Here is a 23,485-nt window from a genome sequence, read left to right on the forward strand (position 1 = left end):
ATTTTATCTTCGCAATGATGACAGTAAATAATATTTGACTAGATATTTTTCAAGACACTTCTATACAGCTTAAAGTGACATTTAAAGGCTTAAGTAGGTTAATTAGGGAGTTTAGGGTAATTAGGCAAGTTATTGTATAATGATAGTTTGTTTTGTAGACTATCTGATAAATATATAGCTTAAAAGGGATAATATTACGCTTAAAATGGTTTTAAAAAAATTAAAAACAGCTTTTGTTCTAGCCGAAATAAAACAAATAAGACTTTCTCCAGAAGAAAAAATATTATCAGAAATACTGTGAAAATTTCCTTGCTCTGTTAACATCATTTGGGAAATATTTTAAAAAAGTAAAAACAATTAAAATAAGGGCTAATAATTCCGACTTCAACTGTATTTTTATTCAGGATACACTTACAAACATATTTTATAGAAATAAATATAGAAGAATCTAATTCAAAATCAGTAATCCATGACAGTAAAATAACAACACTGCTACCTTCTACCCATAATGCAACTCATTTAAAAGTGTACAACCAATGTGTTGCAATGATTTCGTAGCACCCATCCTGAAGAGAAGAACAGAATCTGTGATTGGCATTAAATTAGTTTATTCTGGCTCTCAGAGCATTGTTCAGTGTGTGTGTGTGTGTGTGTGTGTGTGTGTGTGTGTGCGCGTGTATTCATTCTCTGCGAAAGGAAACGAGATGAATCACACACACTGAAACCAGCAGCACATCCATCCGAATATACACACACATATACACAAACAGTTCAGTCAATTGCACAGCTGATAAAAAAAGACTCCATTTTGTTCTGCTGAGACCATCAGTGTTTCATTTAAAGGGGCAGCTCACTCAAAAATGCCAATTCATGTTTATTCACTCACTCTCAGGCCATACAAGAACATTAAAGAAGATTGAACTCCTCATACAATACAAGCCAACAGCTAATGGTATCTTGAGAGTCAAAAAAAACATATTCAGGCCTACTGAAATAATATTAGATGCTCCTGATAATGCATCGAGGTATTATGAAATGAAACTGAAGCCATGGCTATTCATTTGGACTCCCAATGTTGCATTTTATGAAGGATTTCAGCTAAAATTATATATGTTTGATGGTCTGTGAGTGAGTAAATTAACTGAAATGAATCATTTTTGGTCAACTATCCCTTTAAAATGAATGTGTGGTTTTATATAGTAGTGACAATATAATAATATACATCTCAATGAGTGTCATTTAAAAAAGAAATCTGTTTTTAAGAGACTTCAATAGCTCAAAGTGAGAGCTATTAAATAATAAGCATTAGATAATAAATCAATTCAGTGAAGTCCTGCATTTCTGTTGTTCGTGACATCTGAATACTAAATAGCATAAATGTTCAATACTTGCTGCTCTAGAATAATAAAAATTATACATTTGTTTGCATACAAGCAAAATACCCATTCTATACACAATTTCTGCATCCAGCTATACAGCAAATAGTCTACAAAGCAAAAATATTGTTTTGAATACGTTTAAAGGGGACAGTTCGCTCAAAGATTAAAATTCGGTCATCATTTACTCACAATTTACCTGCTACAAATCTTCTTTCTTCTGTTGAACAAACAAGACGATATTTTGAAGAATTCTGAAAACATGTAACCATTGACTTTCATATTATTTTTATCTCCTACAATGAAAGTCAATGGTTACAGGTTTTTAACATTCTTCAAAATATCTTCTTTGTGTTTAACAGAATAAAGAAACTCATAAAGGTTTAGAACCACTTGAGGGACAGTTAAAACCGAGTAAATGTTTGTTTTTTGGATGAACTATCCCTTTAAGATAATGTTTTATTTTTGTCCTCTACAACACAAGAAAGTATTTTGAAGAATGCTGAAAACCTGTAACCACTGAGTTCCATAGTATTTCCTACAATAAAAGTCAATGGTTACAGGCTTTTAACATTCTTCAGAATACCTTATATTGTGTTCAGCAGAATAAAGACACTCATAAAGATTTAGAACAACTTGAGGGAGAGTAAAAAGGGAGTAAAAGCTAATGTTTTGGGTGAACTATCCCTTTAAGGATAGCATTTTGTTCTTGTCCTCTACTACACACAAGAAAGAAGATACTTTGAAGAATGCTGAAAAGCTGTAACCATTGACTTCCATAGTATTTCCTACTATGCAATCAATGGTTACAAAAGCCGGAAACCTGTAACCATTGACATCCATATTATTTCAACAACTATTGAAGTCAATGGTTACAGGTTTCAAACAATATTAAAAATATCTATTTTTTTGAGTTCAACAGAATAAAGAAACTCTTAAAGGTTTAGAACCACTTGAGGGAGAGTATAAGTGAGTAAATGCTCATTTTTTTGGATAAACTATCCCTTTAAGATAGCGTTTTATGCTTTTCCCCTACAACATTCATCTGACGTGATTATATGCTGCAACTCAAACGACATTTGGCTTAATGACAGAGTGTATTTGTGCGTTACTTGTGATGCATTGTGGGAAGTTTATAGACTCTGAGTGTGTGGCTCTCAGGAGGAACTGAGGCCCGAGTCGGACTCTCCATTGGTCTCGCTGGGTCTTCCGGGGCAGGGAAATGAGGAGCAGGGGATGCTGTAGGTGGAGCAGGCACACGTCTGGATGACCTCCTTCAGGCTTCCTCCCTGCTCCTCCATTTTAAAGATGTTCGACTGCTCGAGCTTGTCTTCACAGATTCTGAGGCAGAAATAAACAAAGGAAACTGTATTTTATATGTGGAGTACTTTAAGGAAAAAAGCTAGAAGTTTCCATCTGCGATCATACAAAAAGTAGAAGGTATGTGTGTTTCCCAGTACTGGGTCACAGCTGGAAGGGCATTCACTGTGTAAAACATATGCTGGATAAGTTGGCGGTTCATTCCGCTGTGGCGACCCCTGATTAATAAAGGGACTAAGCTGAAGGAAAATGAATGAATGAACAATATAGTGTTTATATGTTATAAACTATTTGCGCAACTTCTAGTTTAATTTGTAGTAGTTTTACTCAAGGTAAAATTTAAACATAAAAAACTGTGATTCTTTTAGCTTTATTGATTATTTTATATATTTAATTATACATGTAATTTATACATGCTTTGTACTTGATTTGACGATAACTTTTCTCAAATAAAAAGGTAAAATGCTCGCAAAAGCACACTCAGAGCAGATGTGGAGATGAAGTTTATGTGCTCTATTTTAACGATCTAGGCGCAAAGTCTAAAGCACATGGCGCAAAAGCATTAGGGCGTGTCTGAATACACTTTTGCTATTTTAAGGACGGAAAAATATGCTCTGCGCCCTGGCGCATGGTCTAACAGGGTTGTGCTTATTCTCTTAATGAGTTATGGGTGTGTTTTGAGCATAACGTGCATTAAACCAATCGCAGTCTCCCATTCTCCCATTCCCTTTAAGAGTCAGTTGCGTCGTGCCATGGCGGATTTGCTATTCACATAGTGGACTTTGTAAGTGGACAAACTGAACACTTCGCTAGCGAGAAAACAGTTAAACAGAGCATCTGCAGCACGAGGATAAAGAACGAGCGTCCTCCATTCAGCCTCTTTACATTCTCTTTCTCTTCACTTTTAGTCTTTACCTTTGTGGAGTAAGGAAACGGTGTTGTACGCACTCCACTGAAGACATCCATCAGCCTACATGTTTAATTTTGTTTGTTAAGTGCAAAGATTTGTTTTAAAACTATTTCTAAATTCAGTTCTAATTTCCAGCAAACAAATAAAAGAACAATAATAAGGAAGTGTGATCAAAAACTGAGTTATATCCAAAACATGTCTAATTCTTATGCCCCACATGGTCCAAAACCCGACAGGTGGACAAATCTAAGCTTGTTTTTAATAAAACAATATAAATATGTATATAATAAATAATACTACTAATAATAATAACAACAGTATGCAAATGCAAATTGTCATGAATAAACTGGAAAAGCACCCTGAGATGATGAGGGGAAGATGATGGAGGTAGTTGTTTTTATTTTTATGTAAAATAATAATTTTTGCAACATTTTAATCCTTAAGTTTTTTTCCATATGTAAAGATATTGGAGTATTGTTGGACATCCTGTGTGTATTAAGAAATGTGTAAGTGTTTAAGGCGCACAACTAATGCTTTAGACCAGCGTTTAGACCAGCTTTTAGTTGGTCAGTGGTGCAGTCTATTTCAGTTCCCCAGAATAGCAACGCGCCAACAACGCGCCTTAACACACCTCCTTTATAGACCAGCACACCCATGAGTCCACAAAGTGGCACAAATGGATTTGCTATTTTAACAACGTGGCGCAAAACAGGAAAATTAGGGTTGCGCTGGTCTGAAAATAGCAACACATCGTGCCAAACACGTCTTGTGCCCCATGTGTATGTAGATCTTTTGTATATGATTATGTGTATGATTCCTACATGATTGTGTACGTCCAAAACTAAGTAAAAATCCATGTTATACATTAAATTGCCATCTGTATGACCATATTCCGCAGTTTCAGCAGTTAAAAAGCATTATGTTCATTCATATATAGACAAATAAAGATTTTTCTGCCATGCGTTTCCATCATAGGGCTGCACGATACTGGAAAAATATGCAATACTGTTGTTGACTATTGCGATAATATTTTTTCAATATAACATTTCCCTAGAAAAAAATGCTCTTTTTTATTAGCTGTGTTTTTAATTATTTATTTACTTAATAATATTAAAATAAACATAAATGATATTTTTCAGATTTAATTCAGACAAACAGTGTCAAGGTGCAAACATTTAGCCTTTAAATCACTATGAATGAGTGAAAACCTCAGCAGATATTCTGGCTCTGATTGGCTGTTGTCATTTCCCGCAATACGTATTTATTTTTATATCTGGGTTTACCTTCAGCCAATAGCAGAACAGCAACTACAGGGGAGGCGGGGCTAAAATAGCAAGGCCCTTAATTGGTCTAATTTAGTTAAACAACCAATTCATCAAATAGATGTCTGCGATACATATATTGCATTTACTATTATTGCAATAAAGATAATTATACGATATATTGTGCAGCCCTACTCAATCAATCATGCTGGTTTGAGAGCAGAAGCCAAACATCCATCCATTCATTTATTTCTTCTTCAATGTTCAAGTCATTGAAGCCCACAAAAGGGATTCATGCGCTGTTAACTTGACAAGTATGTAAAAAAACCCATAAAACGTATGCACATCTGCATTGTAACTCTGAGTTCTGGGAGAAAAACTAGGTCATCCAAATAAAGAGGAAGTCTGTAATGTTCACAATGATGTAACAGGCAGCTGAACTTTCCAGTAATTTGAATAAAAGCCACTCAAGCTCACTCAGGAGTTGTAGTGCCTCACATCATTGCTGTAAAACACTACAGTTCTCTTAATGCTATAGTCAGTGAGCAGGATCTGTCAGGCAGCAGCCAATGGCTTATTAAATATCACACACAACCAGGAAACAGAAGACATTACTGGCATCAGAGGAAGTTGAAGGCACCAAGCATTCATGTATTCTGGAAAAAGAGGCAAATGACCATCAAATGATGGTGGGAGAAGAAAAATAAATCAAAGAATGAAAAGGGGTTTGAGGAAAGACATGAAAATTAATACTGCATAGAAGTTTTTGTTATCAGAAAACGTCACACCACACAAATTAAAGGTTCAAATTGGAGACTGTTAGGTGGTAGTGAATTTACATTCGACATTTAAATGAATTAAATAAATCTGTTTGAATTTCTGCTGAAAATAACAAATCAAATCAGAATTTAAACTAAAATCATAAAGGTTTGGTTTATTCACCTTATAATTCTTTATTTCTTATGTTGAACACAAAAAAAAAGATATTTTGAAGAATGTTGAAAATCTGTAACCACTGACTTCCATAGTAGGAAAAAACAATACAATGTAAGTCAATGGTTATCAAAGTCAATATCTTTTTTTGTGCTCAACTAAAAAAAAAGGGTCAATGGTTGTGTATGTACACACAAGCATGAAGATATTTTGTAATTGTTTTTCCTACGATTGAAGTCGATGGTTACCAATTTCCAACATTCTTCAAAATATCTTCTTTTGTGTTTAACAAGATCTAAAAAAAGGGTCAGCATGTATGCATGTACATGTATACACAATGATGAAGATATTATAAAGAATGTTGAAAGCTGCAATCCACTGACTTCCATAGTAGGAAAAATATGAAAAACATTCTTCAAAACATCTTTATTTGTGTTCAAACGAAGAAAGATTTACCAAAAATGGTCAGCGTTTGTGTATGTATACTATGCACAGTGATGAAGATATTTTGAAGAGTGTTGGAAACCTGTAACCATCGACTTCCATAGTAGGAAAAACAAATACTATAAAAAGTCAATAGTTACAGTTTCCAACATTTTTCAAAATATCTTTTGTGTTCAACAGAAGATCTAAAAAAAAAAAAAAAGGTCAGCGTTTGTGCATGTATACACAATGATGAAGATATTTTGAAGAATGTTGGAAACCTATAACCACTGACTAACATAGTATTTGTTTTTCCTACGATTAAAGTCAATGGTTACCGGTTTCCAACATTCTTCAAAATATCTTCTCTTGTGTTCAACAAGATCTAAAAAAAGGGTCAGCATATATGCATGTACATGTATACACAATGATGAAGATATTTTAAAGAATGTTGGAAACCTGTAACCATTGACTTTCATGGTAGGAAAAACAAACACTATGGGGTCAATGTTTACCGGTTTCAAGCATTCTTCAAAACATCTTCTTTAGAATTGAACAGCAGATCTACAAAAAAGGTCAGCATTTGTGCATGTATACACAATGATGAAGATATTATAAAGAATGTTGAAAGCTGCAATCCACTGACTTCCATAGTAGGAAAAATAAATACTATGAAGTCAATGGTTACTGGTTTCCAACATTCTTCAAAACATCTTTACCTGTGTTCAAAAGAAGAAAGATTTACCAAAAAGGTCAGCATTTGTGTATGTATACTATGCACAGTGATAAAGATTTTTTGAAGAGTGTTGGAAACCTGTAACCATTGACTTCCATACTGCTTTTTTTCTTACTATGGAAGTCAATGGCTACAAGTTTGCAAACAATCTTCAAAACATATTCTTTTGTGTCAAAAGAAGAAAGATTTACAAACCAAAAAAGATCAGTGTTTGTGTATGTATGCACAATGAGGAAGATATTATAAAGAATGTTGAAAGCTGCAATCCACTGACTTCCATAGTAGGAAAAATAAACACTATGAAGTCAATGGTTAGTGGTTGCAACATTCTTCAAAATATCTTTTTTTCGTGTTCAACAAAAGAAAGATCTACAAAAAAAGGCAGCATCAGTGTATGTATACACAGTGATGAAGATATTTTGAAGAATGTTGGAAGCCTATAAGAACAAATTCTATAAAAAGTCAATAGTTACCAGTTTCCAACATTTTTCAAAATATCTTCTTTTGTGTTCAACAGAAGATCTAAAAAAAAGGTCAGCGTTTGTGCATGTATACACAATGATGAAGATATTTTGAGGAATGTTGGAAAGCTGTAACCATTGACTTCCATAGTATGAAAAAAACACTTTTGAAGTCAATGGTTACCGGTTCCAAACATTCTTCAAAACATCTTTTGTGTTCAAAACAACAACAAAAAAAAGTCAGCATTTGTGTACATACAGTATACACAATAATGTTTTCACAACAGCTGTGGATGTTCTGTCAGATTGTGATTAAGTGAAAACTGCACACAGGGCATAATGTGCTGTATTACATAAACACAAAAGCTCATTGATTAGTGTAACCTTTACCCAGCTCCTCTCCAACATGTGCTGATATGCCCTGACCATCAGCAAACAGCCATAAAGCACAGTATCATTTAGACGGAAATGCGTGTTCAGGCTGTCACGATCATTAATGATGTTGAAAGAGTCAACATGACAGTCAAATCAACTATGACAACATCAACTCTTGCAGAATAATCCATTATACTTGTAGATAATAATTACTCTTTTGACAATTTGTATTACTTTATTTTCCCTGAAGTCCTATAAACGTTTCTTGAAAAAACAACAAGACCACTTTTCTGCCCTTTCTGAATCTTACAATTAATTTTTATCTCTTATAATAGTTTTTACTGCAGTATCTTTATGAAATTCATTATTAAGGCTCAATTTATTTCTGACTATTTTCCTCAAGTATTTTCATTTCTTATTCATTGTAATGCTCCCAGACTGGTTTTATTAGTTAATAAAAAGGTTTCCATTAAAAAGCATCTTGAATTAAATGAAATCATTAAATACTATTTTACAATGTATTAAATATTTAACATTAATGCATTTTTAGGGCCCAATAAATACATTTCCCCCAAATCAATCTTTTTTTCATTTCATCTTGTCAATTTTTCTCTTCTTTTTTTCTGTTGTTTATTTTCAGTCAAAAAGTACTTTTGATTAAATGTCACTAAACTTGTATGATTAAAAAAATATTATTACTATTATTTTAATATCTATAAATTTTTATGGCCTATGAAATTCATTTTATTTTTATGCTGAGTTGCTTTTTATTTTATTTTTTTGAGAATGAACAATGGTGAAGATATTTTGAAGAATGCTGGAAACCTGTAAACATTAACTTCCATAGTAAGAAAAAAATACTACGGAAGTCAATGGTTACCACTTCCAAACATTCTTCAAAACATCTTTGTGTTCAAAAGATGAAAGATTTACAAAAAAAAGGTCAGCATTTGTGCATGTATACACAATGAAGAAGATATTTTGAAGAATGTTGTAAACCTGGAAAAACAAATACTATAGAAGTCAATGGTTACCGGTTTCCAATATTGCTCAAAATCTTTTGTGTCCAACAGAATTTTTGGCAATTGAAATTCATTTTATTTTTGTATGCAGAGTTAATTTATTTTATTTTTTTGAGAATTAAGAATGATGAAGATATTTTGAAGAATGTTGGAAACCGATAACCACTGACTTCCATAGCTTTTTTTTCTTACTATGGAAGTCAATGGTTACCAGTTCCAAACATTCTTCAAAACGTCTTCTTTTGTGTTTAACAGAAAAAATATTTACAAAAAAAAGTCAGCATTTATGCATGTGTACACAATGATGATGATATATGAAAAAAAAAGATCAGTGTTTGTGTATGTATACAAAACAATGAAGATATTTTAAAAAAAAACGGTAATCACTGACTTACATAATATTTGTTTCTCCTAATATGGAAGTCAATGGTTACTGGTTTCCAACATTCTTCAAAACATCTTCTTTTGTGGTCAAAAGAAGATTTACAAAAAAATGTCAGCATTTGTGCATGTATACACAGTGATGAAGATATTTTGAAAAATGTTGGAATAGATTTCCACAGTAGGAAAAATAAATACTATAGAAGTCAATGGTTACCGGTTGCCAGCATTCTTCAAAACATCTTTGTTTGTGTTCAATACAATTTTTTGGCCTATGAAATTAATTTAATTGTTGTATGCAGAGTTGATTTTTATTTTATTTTTTCCAAGAACGAACAGTATTTTTTCCAAACTTGTTTCTATTCTGGTACTGTGGCTGGTTTAGGTCTGTCATGACATGGGTACATTAATATGTGACTAAAATCAAATCTGCTTTGAAAACTGAAGCTTCCCTTTGTAGACAGATGAATAAAATCCCACCTGTCATATATGAGTCCGTCAATGCCGTGTTCCCTCAGCTTCCTCCTGTTCTCGTGGTCATTGTTATAATCGCCCCAGCAGAAAACCACAAGACCTTTGGACTGAGCCTCTCTGATGAACTCCATGTTCTTCAGCAGCTCATCAGTGTGAGCGCTGATCCCCTGTAAATGCACACGAGTTATTTAGTCTCGATGGAATTTAAAACCAAAATGAATAAAAGTACATAACATTTTGTGATTAGAGTTTTATTAAAATGGCAAACTGGGCATCTCTATGCTACTTCTCAACAGTGTTTAATCAGCTATTTAATTTTAGTCTCATTATTAGATGTCATTCATTTCATATATTTACAAAGTTTGTGATAACAGTGAATTTTTTATTAAAGTGTCAAGCTGGGCGTCTCTCTGTGCTATTTCACAACAGTGTTCTCAGCTGTATTAACAAACATCTGTGGTTTTACACCATCTGTCCGCATGTGACTCTCACCAGTATGTTCTCACTCTGAGCAAAGCTCATGGCGATCTTAGTGCTCCGACAGCGGATGTCCATGAGCTCAGGATAGAGCTCCGTCACTCCTTGGGTCAGAAACAGGATCGGATATTTGTTCTGTTTCTGCCTCACCCTGTAGAAAACACAATTTTTTGCAACATGTAATCAAAATGAACTCTATTTACATTTTTGCTCCTAGAATTATTGTGCACATACAGTTGAAGTCAGAATTATTAGCTCCCCTGAATTATTAGCTCCCCTGTTTATTTTTTATTTTATGTTTATTTCCGTTTAATGGAGAGAAGATTTCTTTAACACATTTCTAAACATAATAGTTTTAATAACTCATTAATAATAACTGATTTATTTTATCTTTGCCATGATGACAGTAAATAATATTAAACTAGATATTTTTCAAGACACTTCTATACAGCTTAAAGTGACATTTAAAGGCTTAACTGGGGTAATTAGATAACTAGGCAGGTTAGGGTAATTAGGCAAGTTATTGTATAATGATGGTTTTTCTGTAGACTATTGAAAAAAAAAAAAACTTAAAGGGGCTAATAATTTTGTCCTTAAAATGATTTTACTTTTATTCTAGCCGAAATAAAACAAATAAGACTTTCTCCAGAAGAAAAATACTGTGAAAATTTCCTTGCTCTGTTAAACAGCATTTGGGAAATTTTAAATATAAATAAATAAATTCAAGGGGGGGCTAATAATTCTGACTTTAACTGCACATTTCAGAGAAATATTTGCTTTTTAGAATATTAAAATTTACTTCATACTAAGATAAAAAAAAGTTATTTCAAGAAGTCATTAGTGAAAAAGGACCCAAAAAAATAATTTTTGATTCTGACTTTTTTAATTAACCCTTGTGTATTGTTCAAATTTACTACCTTTTCGTTATGTTAGTGGCTAAAAAGAAAAAAAGAAAAGATTACAAATTATACCTCTTCCCAACAACAAAAAAAAAATACACCAACAATCAATAATGCATGATTATTTGGCATCATGGCTTTGCAATCAAAAAATGACATTTCAATAGAAGTCAATAGGGCAAAAACAGCCACCAACATAACAAAAGGGTATAATAATAATAAAGGGTATAATGATAATAATTTGTCCAGAGATTATAGTTACGTTTTTGGAAAAATTCAAAGCATTTTCCCAAAATTCATTCATTTATTCCTTTTATTTTCGGCTTAATCCCCTTATTAATCTGGGGTTGCCACAGCGGAATGAACCGCCAATTTATCCAGCATATGTTTTATGCAACGGATGCCCTTCCAGCTGCATCCCATCACTGGGAAACATCCATACACACTCATTCCCACATTACACTACAGACAATTTTACCCTGTTCACCTATAGCTCATGTCTTTGGACTTGTGGGGGAAACCGGAGCACCCGGATGAAAACCCACACCAACACGGAGAGAACTTGCAAACTCCACACAGAAACACAAACTGATGCAGTCGGGGCTCTAACCAGCGACCTTCTTGCTATGAGTCGATTGTGCTACCCACTGTGCTGCCTATTTTCCCAAATGTATGTGAAAATAAGATTTGTGAACAAAAATCATTCCATTTGCTGAAACACAGAGAAAGCTGTGGCCAAATTAAGACTGAAAATCACCCCAGAGGTGATGAAAGCATCGCCAACAGCACACAAGAGTTAATCACTACCTTTGTGATATTTTACCGATATATAAAATATCATTTAAAATCCGCACTTGGAGCCATTTACATAGAACATCTCTGTGTCCACAAAAAAGCAAAAACATCCTCTGCCTTGTTAACACCAGTTAAAAGAAAACAGAAACATGCAATGCTTGGCCTGACTCCAAGTTCTTCTGATTGGTCCACTGTTTTGGAACTGACATTAGTGAGTGGCGCAGTGTAAAAGTTAATATTTTCTCTTGACACAGCATCTTAAAAAAATGGTGCTTGTGTGTAAGGCATTTTAAAAGATGCGAGTTTAATGGTCAAGGACATCCATAATGCATGTTTACATAAAAAATAAAAGTAAAATAAAAACAGCGCATGAAAAAATGAAATTTGTGTGAACAGTTCTTTATGCAACCTTTATTCTTAAAGAAAGCATTAAAACTATCTTAAAGGAAACCTACTATGCTGCTTTTTACAAGATGTAAAGTAAGTATCTGATGTTCCTAGAGTGTGTGATGTGAAGTTTCAGCTCAAAATACCACACTAATAATGTGTTCTAACTCTTTGAAACTGCCCCTTTTAGGCTTTTTTAGGCTTATTGAGCTGTTTTGGTGACTGTCGCTTTAAATTTAAATGAGATTGTGCTCTTTTCAAAAGAGGGCGGAGCTACAAATGTCTGTGTGTCAGCCAAGCGGCAACCTCCCGCTCTCCCTCGGGAAGCCAATACGGAAGTAACTGAAACTGCAATTCATCAAAATTCCGCTAGTCCTGGCTCCATAATAGAGCAAATTGCAATTGAGCCCTCTGTTAGAATGGCCAACTTTACAGCAGAAAAAAAGGTGTTTACAGCCTGGTACAAAGAACGATTTTGGTTCATATAGCTATTATTACCCTCCATAACAACTGTGAGGGGGGTGAATTTTTTTATAACTCATTCATTTCCTTTATATTAGGTTATATTTAGTTTGCATAATTAAGGGCGTGGCCACTTGAGTGACAGCTAGGTCTCGCTGGTCACCGTCACTTCACCTCAGCTGAATGCGGCAGATTAGCCACTGATCTCTGCATATTCATCATATTTTTGTGTTGTTTTATGTGGCTTTACACAGTCAGCTGCCTTTTGGACTTATTTCTTACAATTATCAGATGATATGGGATGCTGTGTGCACTTAATTGTGCTCACAAACCATTCATGTGGCCTCGTTTCCCATGTGAGTAAAGTTATATACTTGTATACCATCTCTATAAGTGTATTTGTTTTATTTAAGATCATTTATCATTAATATTTTTCTTTAGACCCGTAAAGCACTCCAGAATCTGACAGATTGATTAGCTGTAGGCTCTAGAACAGTCATCTGAAGCGTTATCATACAGTGTTATGCCTGGAGTTCATCAATAGTCTTGCATTTACTAACACACACTATATTTAAAGTGTTTGGAAGTAATTAGCGTTTTCCTCCTGTAGAAAAACGTCATAAGAACAATGCTTAGTGGCTCAATGTGTTACAACAGTGTTTTTAAAAGTCTAAACACTTTATTGATATAGTGTACAGCTAAGCACATGTGGTCAGAACACAAACGAGTCGCAGGTAATAAAGTATCAAGCGTTTCTCCCAAAGTAAAGTCTGTCTGCCAGGTCTAAGCAAAGTGCCAGCAGGTGTCTGTAGCTCCGCTCACTCTCCGCCTCTTTGCCCTTATTTGGTATCCCGCCGTGGGTGCGATGACGCGCGAACAAAATGGTGACGGTTGGCCGCGCCTACTTGTAGCTTCTTTTGCAGTGTTCAGAAATCTATGGGTGACGTCACGGATGCTACGTCCATATATTTTACAGTCTATGGTGTCAGCATAGTGGCAGATTCAAAACCAAGACTAATGTCCTATGCTAATGAGGGAGAGATGGGCAGGGCTTTCCCCCTTTGATGACACATACAAAATGAAAATCTAAATCAAAGTGTTTCTGCAGACTTTTTTTATCAAGTATGATAATAAATAATAGAATTAATAAATTGTTACCATTAAAGGCTGGTTATATTCACAGACTGTTGCCACACAACTGTGTTTAAACCCCTTATAAAAGTGAGTTTTGCATAACTGGTCCCCTTATAATGCTAAGCATCAGTGCATCATTAGAATAAGCATGTGAACTTTATGTCTTACATTGTGCAAACATCAGGATCAAAGCATGAGAAGATGATCCTCCTGTTGCCAGCATTCTGCAGCACACAAGTGAGGATGATGTCCAAGAACTGATTCATGTTGAAGTAGGTGGAGAGGTTTGCATCCCAGGAGCCATCCTGTTTGTAGGAACACAGACAATAAGCATGTTTTGTTTTCCCACTGCAAACACTGAGATCAAACCACCCCACATCCCGCTCGAGGCAACACAAACCTTGAACTGAGAGATCCATTTTAGTTCAATGTTGAATCCCACGTGATCTGGAACAGACTGGAATATCTGAAATATAGATATTTTGAATTTATTACTAAAATCTATTTCAGAAATTACATTAAAACAATTATTACAAAGGAAACACACCCTGGATGTAAATAGTTGCTCTTTTATTCTTTTCATTTTTCTATACATTTATATTTTAAATATATAAATTAGCTAAACTTGAGTATAATTTAATATTGCAAGATCATTTAAATGTTTCATACTGAGGACCAAATGTAACTTGAAACATATGATTGTACTCACATGAACATTTACAATAAACATAACATGAAAAAATAAATTAATACAGACTATGCAATATAGTATACAGTTAAAGTCACAATTATTAGCCCCCCTGTTTATTTTTTCCACAATTTCTGTTTAACAGAAAGAAGATTGTTGTCAGCACATTTCTTAACATAATAGTTTTAATAACTCATTTCTAATAACTGATTTATTTTATCTTTTCCATGATGACAGTAAATAATATTTGACTAGATATTTTTCAAGACACTTCTGTACAGCTTAAAGTGACATTTAAAGGCTTAACTAGGCTAATTAGGTTAACTAGGCAGGTTAGGGTAATGAGGTAAGTTATTGTAAAATACCTAATAAGGTAAATTACCAATGGGGGGGGGGGGGGTGGTTAGGGGTTGGGGGCGAGGGGGAGTTTTCACCCTGTGCAGTAAGCAGACACAGATGAAGTGTGAGTGATGGAGCAATGGAACAAACTGATGGAGATTGGTTCACGGATGTTGGCTGCTGGACATGACTGAATTAAAGGAACTTATTTGTGGTTTACATGTATGGCTGGTATTATGATGCGTGTCAATTCGATAAATTATTTAGTTTAACTCTTTCCCTGCCAGTTAACGGGAAAAATCCATGTTTTAGGTGTATTAGGGTAGGGGAAGCCCTAACACATGTCCTGAGTGAGGTACATGATGTCAAATGCTCCGGGGAAAGAGAAAAGTGAGATCGTGGATAAAATAGATATACAACCTTCCTTTGGCTTAATCCCTATCCTTTCAGATCTGTTTCAGATCTTGTCTTGACAAGAAACCAAAATAAAGAAGCTTTATTTTTATGAGAATAAAGTGTGTCAGATTGCACACATAACATAGTAGGCTACCTAATATGGTAAATAATATAATATAATATAATATAATATAATATAATATAATATAATATAATATAATATAATATAATATAATATAATATAATATAATATAATATATACATACATATTGAAAATTAATATTTTTATCAATTTCTCAGTGAAAATAGGTAATGTATTTTGATGCATTTAAACAAAACAGAGTTATTAAAAAGATATATTTATTAAAATTATATTTTTATCACCAAACATATTTAGAAACTGAAAGATAAAACATTTAAATTCAAGCAAAATATAGCAAAAAAATGACAATCTACAAAATTTTAACAAAATTCTCTTGATTTTTCCTGTTTTTTTTTATTTGTTTTTAATATTTTTCTATAACATAAATTTGGGTGTACTAGTTTTTGGATCGTTATCTTAAGTTATTTTGTTAGATAAGTTCCAGATTTGGCTTCAGTGCTGACTAATCTAATGTATATGCTCAAATATATTATTGTAGAGCTTCCTATTAAAAATATCAATTTAAAAGAAAGATTTGTCAGGGGTGTACTTATATATGCTCAGCACTGTATGTTGTTTCATTCTTACATAAATATATCTGTCACAACAAATGACATTGGAATACATATAATTGAATAATTCATAGAATAAATTAATGTTTAATTAACATTTACATTAAAAGTTCTCTTTTAATCGTGAGTGTGCCTCACACAGGTGAGTGGGCTTGACAAACCACCTTCAGAAAATGCTCTTTCAGCTGACACTTTAACTGACACTTGCACTGGTTTTACACATTTGCACCAGACACTTTCTTACAAATCACTCCATCTTTTTATATATATAAAAATAAACACTGTGCATTTGTTAAGTGTGCTTCAAACAAGTGAGTGGGCTTGACAAACCACCTGAAGAAACTCTTTTCTCTATAAAAAAAATCTAGTACTTACTAGTACTAACAGTTCCTTTGTATAATTAGCACTTCTTGTATGTATTGCCTCTTCTTATTGAATCGCTGAATGCCTCCTCAATTGGACAAAAATGTCTGCTAAATGACTAAATGTAAAATGTAAAGCAATCATACCTGAGGAAGTGAAGGGAAAGGCTGGTGCTCATCTATATATTCCTCCTCATCCTGCAAGTCTAGACAAAGCAAAGTATTATTAACAGCGAACTGTTTATTTAGCTCAATGCAGTTTTGCAGAAGCTTGTGTTCTAGGCATTAAACCAAACCAACCAGCTTACATGAATCACAACAGTGTTTTTACAGCAAACTGAACTTCCTTAAGTGAAAGACCATCTTATAAACTATCACAAAGGTCTTTTCCTATCCAAAACACCTATGTTCTCTTTTCTATGCCATCACATCATATTCAAAAAGCTGTAACATGCAGAAAAATGGGGTTCAATAACACTTGATATAAAAGATTATCACAAAAAAAATGGATATTTTTACTTTTAGAGCTTGACTGTTGTGCACTATTTGAATACACTAAACAGAGTGTTGCACTTAAACGTTCCTTAAGGTAACTATTACGATTAGCCAATTAAAAATCACATGCATCTGATTTCATATAGTACTTCTGAGACATAAATTAAGGGGAAATTCTACCTTTGTGGTCATGAGTGTCCAAAGCAGTGGTATGGGCCAGCTGAGGAAGACAAACACACTCATTATCATCATATCATTGATTAAAACAAATCAAGGAATTTAATAAGGCTTACTTTTAAGAGCTGAAGTTGATCAAATGTAAGATCTTTAACAGGAACTTCGAACAACAACATTGAAGTCTTGTCATTTTTCTAGGAAAGCAAACAAGACCAGAAACAGGTGTTAAAGCAACAAAAGAAATTTAACAGAATTTTTTTACTCAACCAAACCTATCACACACCCAGTTTAAGAGCTCTTTTCCCCCCAGGGTAAATACATTTTTGAGGTCAGTGGGTTGAATTGAAGTACAGTGAGTGACAGTTCAAAATGACCACTTCTGCCACGTGTGATGCCGCCACGGGACAAAGAGATTATTAAAATGTTTTTAAGTGTAACAGCAGTTTGCGACAATGCCGCCAAGGGGCACAAAGAGACTAACTAACAGAAATATACAGTATAAATAATATAATAAACAGTGTTGAGGAAAGTTACTTTTGAGAGTAGTGCATTACAATATTGAGTTACTCTCCAAAAAAAGTAACTAATTGCGTTACTTAGTTATTTTTTTATGAAAAGTAATGCATTATATTACTTTTGCGTTACTTTTCCTTACCTGGCTGAGGTTTGATCTCTTTCAGTACTTGCAGGTGTTTTTTCACCTTTGTTATAGAGAAGCTCTACATTTAACAGCCTCCTATATAACGTACACCTTCATTTTTCCTTTAAAAAATGTAGGATAAAATTATATGTTGAGACCTTTCTGAGCCCAGAGCTATACCTGCTATATAAACAGATCAATGAAAGCATGTAAAGTGTTTGCTACTTTTGTACGATTTGAGTAATTAGTAAAGTAAATTTACTGTCCGTTGAGATGAAGATTACAATGAAGCCTAAAAGTACTGACATGAAATAATTTTTACTAAGGCGAAAAACAGATTTTAAACCTTTAACGTGTGTGAATGGACAAACCAGCAGGTTGATCACAAACATCTGAAATGTTGTTTTGGTCATTCTAAAATGCTGTAACCATTTCAATATTAGTGTTGTTACATTAATAATTACCTCACACCTTCAAATGCTACTACACATTCATTGCATGTCGGCATTGTCTTCTGATGTGCAAGTCATTTATTAAATAAAGATTGATGCAGCTTCACCTATCGCAATAAATTAAATTTTTACGGTTGATATTTAGTGCCAGTTAATCAGAAAGTGACGATTATTTTTTTTGTTTGACTCATCGATGGAAACGCTGCCTTATTCGCACTTAACGACAATTTACTTTTCTTTGATGAGTTCAAAATAACAAGAATCCATTGCAAAAATGTAAGTCTTCGGCCTGCAATTGTTTCTCTTTCTGACTGTCTGTAGCGATGACGAGCGGTTCGCGAGTCAATAGTTTGTTTTTTACCGGAGTTTCTGAGTGAACCAGTCGAACCAGTTCATTAAATTGATTCGAATTGTCATGAAGCAGTTTGCGTCTTCAGTAAGTCCTTAATTACTTATTTTTTAACATACCCCCTCTGACTCGAAATAAACTAATATCCTAAGTTATATAGAACAGTACAGGGACTAATCTGCTGTGAAAAAACAGACCTGATGATAAGTGCGAGCCGACTGCCTGTTTGACTGAGGTCATTTAAATTCCGCAATATATTTTTTTAATTAAGCAAGGTAAAAAGTAACTCAAATAATATCATTTATTTTTAAAAGTAATGTGTTACTTTACTCGTTACTTAACAAAAAGTTATATTATTACATAACATGCATTATTAAATCGTTACCCCAACAATGGCTGTAAATACCGTTACTTGTAAATGAAGATGAAATAACGAAACATTATAATAAATGTAAGCATTATAATTCCTTCATAAATCACTAAAAACTTGTTAACAAGCTTTATTATCATTGTAAACATGCTAAGTGCAATGAGGATTCATTTTCGAAATTAAAACTAAAGAAATAAAAGACAACTAAAATGAAAGTACATACATAAATAAAGCAGTGTTTTAGCCTAAACATAGAGAGATGTACAGTGTTACTTATTTTAAAGTGATAGGACTAAGACAGCCAATAAATAAGCTTTTTCAGTTCAATCATGTACAATTGTGCAGTAATAACAAATGTATCACACTTTTTCATGCAGAAAAATATGAATATCTTTAGCTGCAATTATTTGTCATTAATAAGAATTTGTCCATGAAATCAGAACATATGCTGTCTTTATGAAGGTTTATGAATATTATCATGACTGCAAATAGCTAAACTACTAAACTTGATGAAATTGCATAGACCTTACGAAGGAAATAAGCAAGGTCTATGGAGAAATGGACATTTATTTGGACACTTAAAAAGGATTTATCTCTAAAACATTGGAAGAAAGGGATTGATTGCTGCAATGTTAACAGCTGTTGAATGCATTGAATCTGGAACAATGTAAACCCCCAATGTTGTGTCTTTTATTATTTATTATTTGGTTATTCTGACCCCCAATCAATGTATAATTTGCTCTCTGATTGTAGCGAAAGACAAATTTAAGCCCTGGAAGTAAAACAGATATTATCCTTTTCTCTTTTGTTTTGCAGTTTTTAATCAGTGTTTATGAAATCTGAAGGACACCATTTGAGTCTTTCCCATGATTAACATTGACTCCAGCAAACTTTATGTTACCTTTTTAGTCGAAATGCAGCAAGTGAGATCGTGGTAGACGACTGGAACTAAATCTTTAGACAGATGAACATCAAACTCTACGTAAGCGGCTCCCTGTGATGAAAAGACAGACATAGGTTTTACTGTGATAAAGCTTCGTGCATTTTACAGGAGCTATGTTCGTCGTTTACACTTACATGGTTGGCAGCACTTAGAAATGAGGCAATTGTGTTTTCCCTGATCTTGTGATGCCTGAAATAGAACACAAACGATTTTAGACAAAAAGACACGTGCATTGTTGTACATGTGCTCCTCTCTCATGCTTTGTTTATTAAAGGGGATCTATTAGGCAAAAGTCACTTTTTTCACTTATGTGGCAACAGTCTATGAATATAACCAGCTGCTAATGGTAAAAATGTATTATATTTTTTATAATCACACTTCATAAAAACAGTCTGCAAAATTTTTTGACAAAAAAATATATATATGTTTTGCATTATGCTATTATTTTCAGAACAATAAAACTTGTTTTCATTATGTGTATAACTAGGCCCACACAGAATCTGCGTGCGCAGAATTACGCAGACTTTTAGCCCATCATAAATCTCTGTTTATTTACTTGTGAAATGTGTGTAAATCTATATTTATTCAGTTTTTAAATGAATTACAGTAATATTATTGACTAATATGAAAATGTTCGTCTGATTTATGTACAATACAGTTTGTACAGTAATATTTTCTGTCTTTTAGTAGAGATATTATATGAGAGATTATATGAGAGACTTGCTTTGTTTTCCAAATAAAGTGAATCAAATTGGATTTGCATTTTAAACATTAAATACAAGTTAAAAAGATATAACTTTTTATTTTATATATTAAGTTTTTAGTTATGATGCTCACAAAAAAATTTCGCAGGAAATCCGCAGATTTTTAGCAAAATTCTCTGCAGAAATAGCAAAAAATGTCCGTCTGGCCCTATGTATAACTAACTGTAATGCCAATAATAAATATCATTATAACATAATAAAAATAATAGTAAATATTTCTTTAAAATTTCAGTTGCACAATGCATTAGTGAACTTATCATTTTAACCAAACAATATGGCACATCTGTAAAGGGTGCTGAATTTATATTTATTTGGATTTATGAGTAAATGTATTTTTGGCTTAATTCTGTAAAGTTCTGTTGTCATTTTTTTCAAATTTAAAATGAAAATGTTTTATGCATTGGTTATTAATATAAAACAACAAGGTGCAGTGTTTTCAAACATGAGCATGTTTATATTCAACTTCAGTAAACTAAAAACGATGTTTGAGTCTGAAAAGTTAAGAAAATCTCAATTTTGATTTTCAGTCATAGCAAGCTAACATTAAAAAAATTTTTAAAAAAGAATTATGTGTTACATTATATATTTATTTGAAATTTGGAAATATGTATTCATTCATTCATTTTCCTTCGGCTTAAGGCTGATTTATACTTCTGCATCGAGTGATCGGCGTGACCCACAGCGCATGCCTTCCGTGTAGTCATGCATTTATACTTCTGCTCGCTGTTTCTGTTGCTCTGCAATAACACTTCCAAGACGCTAGCTGGCAGTAGGTTATGTTCCTCTGTGTAGTTTCTCGCTTCATCGGGCTCGTGGCTCTCAGCACCTCCCACACTCGTTAGCGGTACAAAGCTGACCAACCACAGAGCTTGCGTTATGCATTATTGCGATGTGAAGTTACATTTTTTGAGAAGTGCACGTCAGCGTCAGCCATGGCGAGGGCTATGCGAGCGCATGAAGGCTGCGCCAGTTTACGCGCATACGCTTGACGCAGAAGTATAAATCAGCCTTTAGTCCCTTTATTTATCAGGGGTCGCCACAACGGAATGAACTGCCAACTTATCCAGCATATGTTTTATGCTGTGGATGCCCTTCCAGCTGCAACCCAGTACTGGGAAACATCCATACACCCTCACATTCACACTCATACGCTACGGACAATTTAGTTTTTTCAATTCACCTATATGCCAACTGACCTAGTGGGAACTCGAACCAGCGACCTTCTTGCTATGAGGTGACAGTGCTAACCACTGAGCCACTGTGTTACTTAGTAAGTGTCACTGTATTTTAATTTGACTCAAATATATTCCTAATAAATCCAATAAATTGAGAGATTTTCAGGATTTCCAAATTGTTACTAATTATAACTTATTTAAAATTTCCATAGCATTAATAAAGCAAACTGTTAAGAATCCTAAAAACAAATTAGGTGAAAATGTCCCTTTTCTATGGTATAATATAATGACTAAGATATATTTTGACAGCAAAACAACACAAGACATGCTGAAATGCTACTGCATTTCTGGAATTATTAATGTATAGTATTAATGTCTGGAATACACCTTTTAAACATCCTTGATATTCCAGAAACTCCAGGACCCGCAGGAACTCTGAGAAGCTCATTTGCATTCAAAGAAACATGCAAAAAATGCATTTTTGCTTTCACCGAAAAAGGGTGCTTTTATGACATGATAAAACTTGGGTGTTTTAATGAATGAATAATTATTAAATTGTGTAATATGCCTCAGATCTTGTCTACACAAAAACAAACACTAAATCCAAGTGAACAGGATCAGGACTCCTCATGCAGCACAATGACACCACATTTCTGCAACTCACTTGGCAGCGTGTGTGCTTCCTGCTCCTCGATGACCAACATCCAAAGGGCTCCTCTTCCTCCAGTACTTGGTGAAAGACCGACTCATGTCACACTGAAGGCCTTGTATGGGACGCGTCACCAAGTAATCCACTGAAATCCCATCAGAAACAAAAGCAGCCTCTCATTTCTATCAAATTATCTCAAATAAAATCAGCACATTAATAAAACTAATGGGATTATAATCACATTATCGAGCGACTAAGCAACAGTGTAAGCGAGGCTGATTTTCCTAACATGAATAATAACATTTCCCTTATTTACACAGACAGTCTGTGTCATGTTTGCAGAGGCAAATGTTGTGTAAACACAGTCGAAGAATGCGCACCAGCATGGACAGCAGGAACGAATGTTGAAGTCAAAATTATTAGCCCTCCTGTGAATTTTGGATTATTTTAAAAAGATTTCCCCAATTATGTTTAACAGAGTGATGTTCACAGTATTTCCTATAATATTTTTTCTTCTGGAGAAGGACTTATTTGTTTTATTTCGGCTAGAATAAAAGTGTTTTTTGTTTTTTTTTAAACATTGTAAGGTCAAAATTGTTAGCCCCCTTAAGCAATATTTATTTTTGATTGTTTACAGAACAAACCACTGTTAGACAATGACTTGCTGAATTACCCTAACTTGCCTAATTAACCAACACAGGCTCATTGTGAAAACGTAGCCCTGCTGACTTTTCTGGAGACAGCGAATTACGTAGGCGGAGGTATGTATGGCAACATAGAATTTTTTTAAGCGAACGCTACGGGGAGGTGTGACGCCGTTCCTATTCGCGCTTACCAGCTGACCGCTCAATCGATAAAATTGGTTGGGTTTAGTGAAGGGGTGCTCAGTCAGTCAGAAAGTCTGTCAAAAAGTGAGTCGACAGCGGCCTCTGGTGGGTTTTCGCAGAACAGCAGGCGCAAATGGCACTCGCGAGAGAAATTTCAGATCTCAAAAAGCGTACACGGCAACCTCTGGCGGATTCGCGAAAACAAAAACAGCAGAAAAACGTGCCGCCGGGACGTTTTTCGCGGTCTCCAGAAACGTCCGTGGAGGTACGTTTTCAGAATGAGCCTGGGTTGTAATTAACCTAGTTAAGCCTTTAAAT

The 23,485-nt window shown here is 34.0% G+C and overlaps 1 protein-coding gene across 1 annotated transcript in view; it reads right to left on the reverse strand.

The window, feature by feature from the left end:
- Positions 1–591: 591 nt before the first annotated feature.
- Positions 592–23,485, reverse strand: part of gpcpd1 (glycerophosphocholine phosphodiesterase 1) — a 39,410-nt gene continuing 16,516 nt past the window's right edge. Inside the window, exons 9-19 of the mRNA XM_056445502.1 lie at positions 22,356–22,485; positions 19,887–19,941; positions 19,711–19,803; positions 17,115–17,192; positions 17,002–17,041; positions 16,474–16,532; positions 14,228–14,293; positions 13,996–14,132; positions 10,166–10,301; positions 9,680–9,840; positions 592–2,717 (exon numbers count right to left, since the gene is read on the reverse strand). Coding sequence (XP_056301477.1) covers positions 2,534–2,717; positions 9,680–9,840; positions 10,166–10,301; positions 13,996–14,132; positions 14,228–14,293; positions 16,474–16,532; positions 17,002–17,041; positions 17,115–17,192; positions 19,711–19,803; positions 19,887–19,941; positions 22,356–22,485 — 1,139 coding nt within the window. The 3' untranslated portion in view covers positions 592–2,533. The remainder of the gene's footprint in view (positions 2,718–9,679; positions 9,841–10,165; positions 10,302–13,995; positions 14,133–14,227; positions 14,294–16,473; positions 16,533–17,001; positions 17,042–17,114; positions 17,193–19,710; positions 19,804–19,886; positions 19,942–22,355; positions 22,486–23,485) is intronic.

Source organism: Danio aesculapii, chromosome 20 (genome assembly GCF_903798145.1).
Source record: "Danio aesculapii chromosome 20, fDanAes4.1, whole genome shotgun sequence".
Lineage (NCBI taxonomy): Eukaryota > Metazoa > Chordata > Actinopteri > Cypriniformes > Danionidae > Danio > Danio aesculapii.